We start from the raw sequence: 2,459 nt of genomic DNA, 5'->3' as shown, positions 1-2,459 counted from the left end.
AAAATCTGATTTCTCCATGGAGCAATTCTTCTTGGAACTTTATTCTTTGTATTCTTTAATGTAAGTTGAGATCCTTGGCAAACTACATGACTCCAAGGGTTTCTGTTTCCAGAAAAGCTAGTGGTAAAGTACCTGAAAACAATACTTTTGTGGAAGTCATTCTCTCAGGCCTGTACTTAGTTAAGGGACTGATCCAGTATAGGAGCATAGACTTGGTCAGAATCTGTCTACTAAACCTTAAAAAAAAAAAAAAAAAAAAAAATCAAAGAATAGCAATTTGTGCATACTCTCCATAAAAATATATAAATTTAAAACTTTGTTAGAAATATTTCCTACATCCAGGATTAAGTTTCTGGTAATGCTTTGGGAAAATGCACCTCTCAAGCTAGTGTAATGGTCACATACATGTATTATGTGCCTGTCTTCCTCCTGATCCCACTTCCCATCTTTTCTAGCCTGTAAATACAGGTTTCCAGATGATTACAAACATTTGCACCTAAAGCTGTACTAGGCAAACTAAAACATATGATCATTACACATGGAAATACAAAACTCTGTAAGATCAAATACACCCATAATGAATACAAGTATTTGGAAGTGATGTACAACAGAAAGGCCAAGAGTCTCATGTGATTGATTATAAATGCCCAGGCTGATAGCAGGCCTTGATACAAGTGTGCCAGATTCCTGGCTCTAGCTCAACAGAAGTCATACCAAGTTGTCATCTTCTATAATATGGATGCTGTGGTTAAATTTGGGCATTTGACTCTAAGGCATACTGCCTTAGAGCCCAAAGACTAAGAGCATTTTTATAGCCCATTAAGTGATCTAAAAAATTGCAGGCAGATACTCAGATAAATTTGGGGATTTTGCAGGATATAAAATGCATCCAAGGCAGTTTGGGAACTTCCACAAAGTAGAGGATCCATCAGGAAAGTGTGCTGATGTGAGTCCAGATGACCGCACTGGAAGACATCCTAAGAGGGAAGATGATAGATGCAGCAAATATGTAAGTATGTGTGGCCAAGAAGTATAAATGCTCCTGAACTACAGCCCTGAAGGGACTGTGTTGAAACAAGTGTTAGTTACAGAGTATGCACTGACCTGAACTTTTCAGCAGTCTAGCCATGAATCTGAACAAAATGTTGATCTTATAGCAGAAAGAATATCCTATTATAATAGAATATAAGGAAATATATAGAATATAGATGTAAGGAAATAGATAGTGGGAAAATGCACAGTTGAATGACAGATTCCAGTCTAAGAAAAAGGAAGTCATGGCTAAGCTAGACTGTATAGTTTCCTGAGATCCCATCCAGTCTGAATTATCCTGTGACCCTGGAATTGTGTCATCAAAAACTGGGATGCACATCCACGAACCTGAAAGTTGGTAAATGTCAAGTATTGTTTTTCTTTTCCTTCTTTTCATTTTACAGAGAAAAAGATGCAAGAAGCTTATGTCTCATTTTGGAAACTGCCCCAAAGTTGTTGCTTTTGATGACTACGTAGAGACCTGCACTGAGGATATGTGCCACTGTGCAGTTAATTCTTCTCACTTTGATTTGGTTTCCAGCTGCATATGCAGCACTTTAAACCAGTACTCTCGAGATTGTGTCCTCAGGAAGGGTGACCCTGGGGAATGGAGAACCAAAGAACTTTGCTGTAAGTAACTGCTGCTCTGGAGATTTCTTTCAGGTTAGACGTATACACATGTATTCTGATCCCAGCAGAGCAAAGCTAGGAGCTATATTAACTACTGTGAATCAATCTGTAGAAGTACTTTCACAGAGACATTGTTAATAGAAAAGCTTCTACAAATTTAGCTTCATTTTGCTCCCGAAACTAGAACTATATCTTAATATTGTCCCCCTTGTCCTTATGGCTACATTTTTTCGAGTAATTTTTTGAATTTTTCTATGCACAGTTAACTCATGAATAACCTTCTTTTAAATGTTGACATCTAGTCCGAAGTCACTGAGAAGTCTAATGTGTTTGTCCTTAGCTTCTCCTGTGCTTTCATATTCAGTAATTGCAGCTATTGAGCAGAAAATCACTGTAAATCCAGAGGGAAGGCTACAGGTAGTTCTTCCAAACTGCTGGTGTAAATTGGGGTAGAAAATTAATGCCAGAATGACTTATGCTTCAGGCAAAAATGAACTATTATTACTCCATAAATTATTCCAGTGTCCTTTGCTTGTATCATGACTTCAGCCCAGCTAATCCTGAGCAAGTAAAATAATGTGAAATAACTCATATTTCCCAGGAGTACTGTTTTATCCAAAGATGAAGTAAAAGTAACCATAAAAAATTCCTTTAGAGGTTAAACAAGCATGACACATCTGGAAATTTTTAAAAACAAGGTATGGGGTAAAGGAGGAAGAAAGAGTTGGGGAGTGACACATTGATTTGAGAGCTCTTATAAATACACCATTAACATATGCCATTTTTCATTTTGTCTT

The 2,459-nt window shown here is 37.1% G+C and overlaps 1 protein-coding gene across 1 annotated transcript in view; it reads left to right on the top strand.

The window, feature by feature from the left end:
* LOC104403057 (mucin-5B) overlaps window positions 1-2,459 on the top strand; it is a gene marked incomplete at its 3' end in the record, with an annotated part of 33,482 nt that overhangs the window by 6,106 nt on the left and 24,917 nt on the right. The window contains exons 5-6 of the mRNA XM_010011090.1: window positions 876-1,009; window positions 1,437-1,667. Coding sequence (XP_010009392.1) covers window positions 876-1,009; window positions 1,437-1,667 — 365 coding nt within the window. The remainder of the gene's footprint in view (window positions 1-875; window positions 1,010-1,436; window positions 1,668-2,459) is intronic.

This window comes from Nestor notabilis, unplaced genomic scaffold (genome assembly GCF_000696875.1).
Source record: "Nestor notabilis isolate BGI_N333 unplaced genomic scaffold, ASM69687v1 scaffold1623, whole genome shotgun sequence".
Taxonomy (NCBI): domain Eukaryota; kingdom Metazoa; phylum Chordata; class Aves; order Psittaciformes; family Psittacidae; genus Nestor; species Nestor notabilis.
Note: the sequence above shows the minus strand (reverse complement) of the source record. Positions and strands in the feature narration are given on the sequence as shown.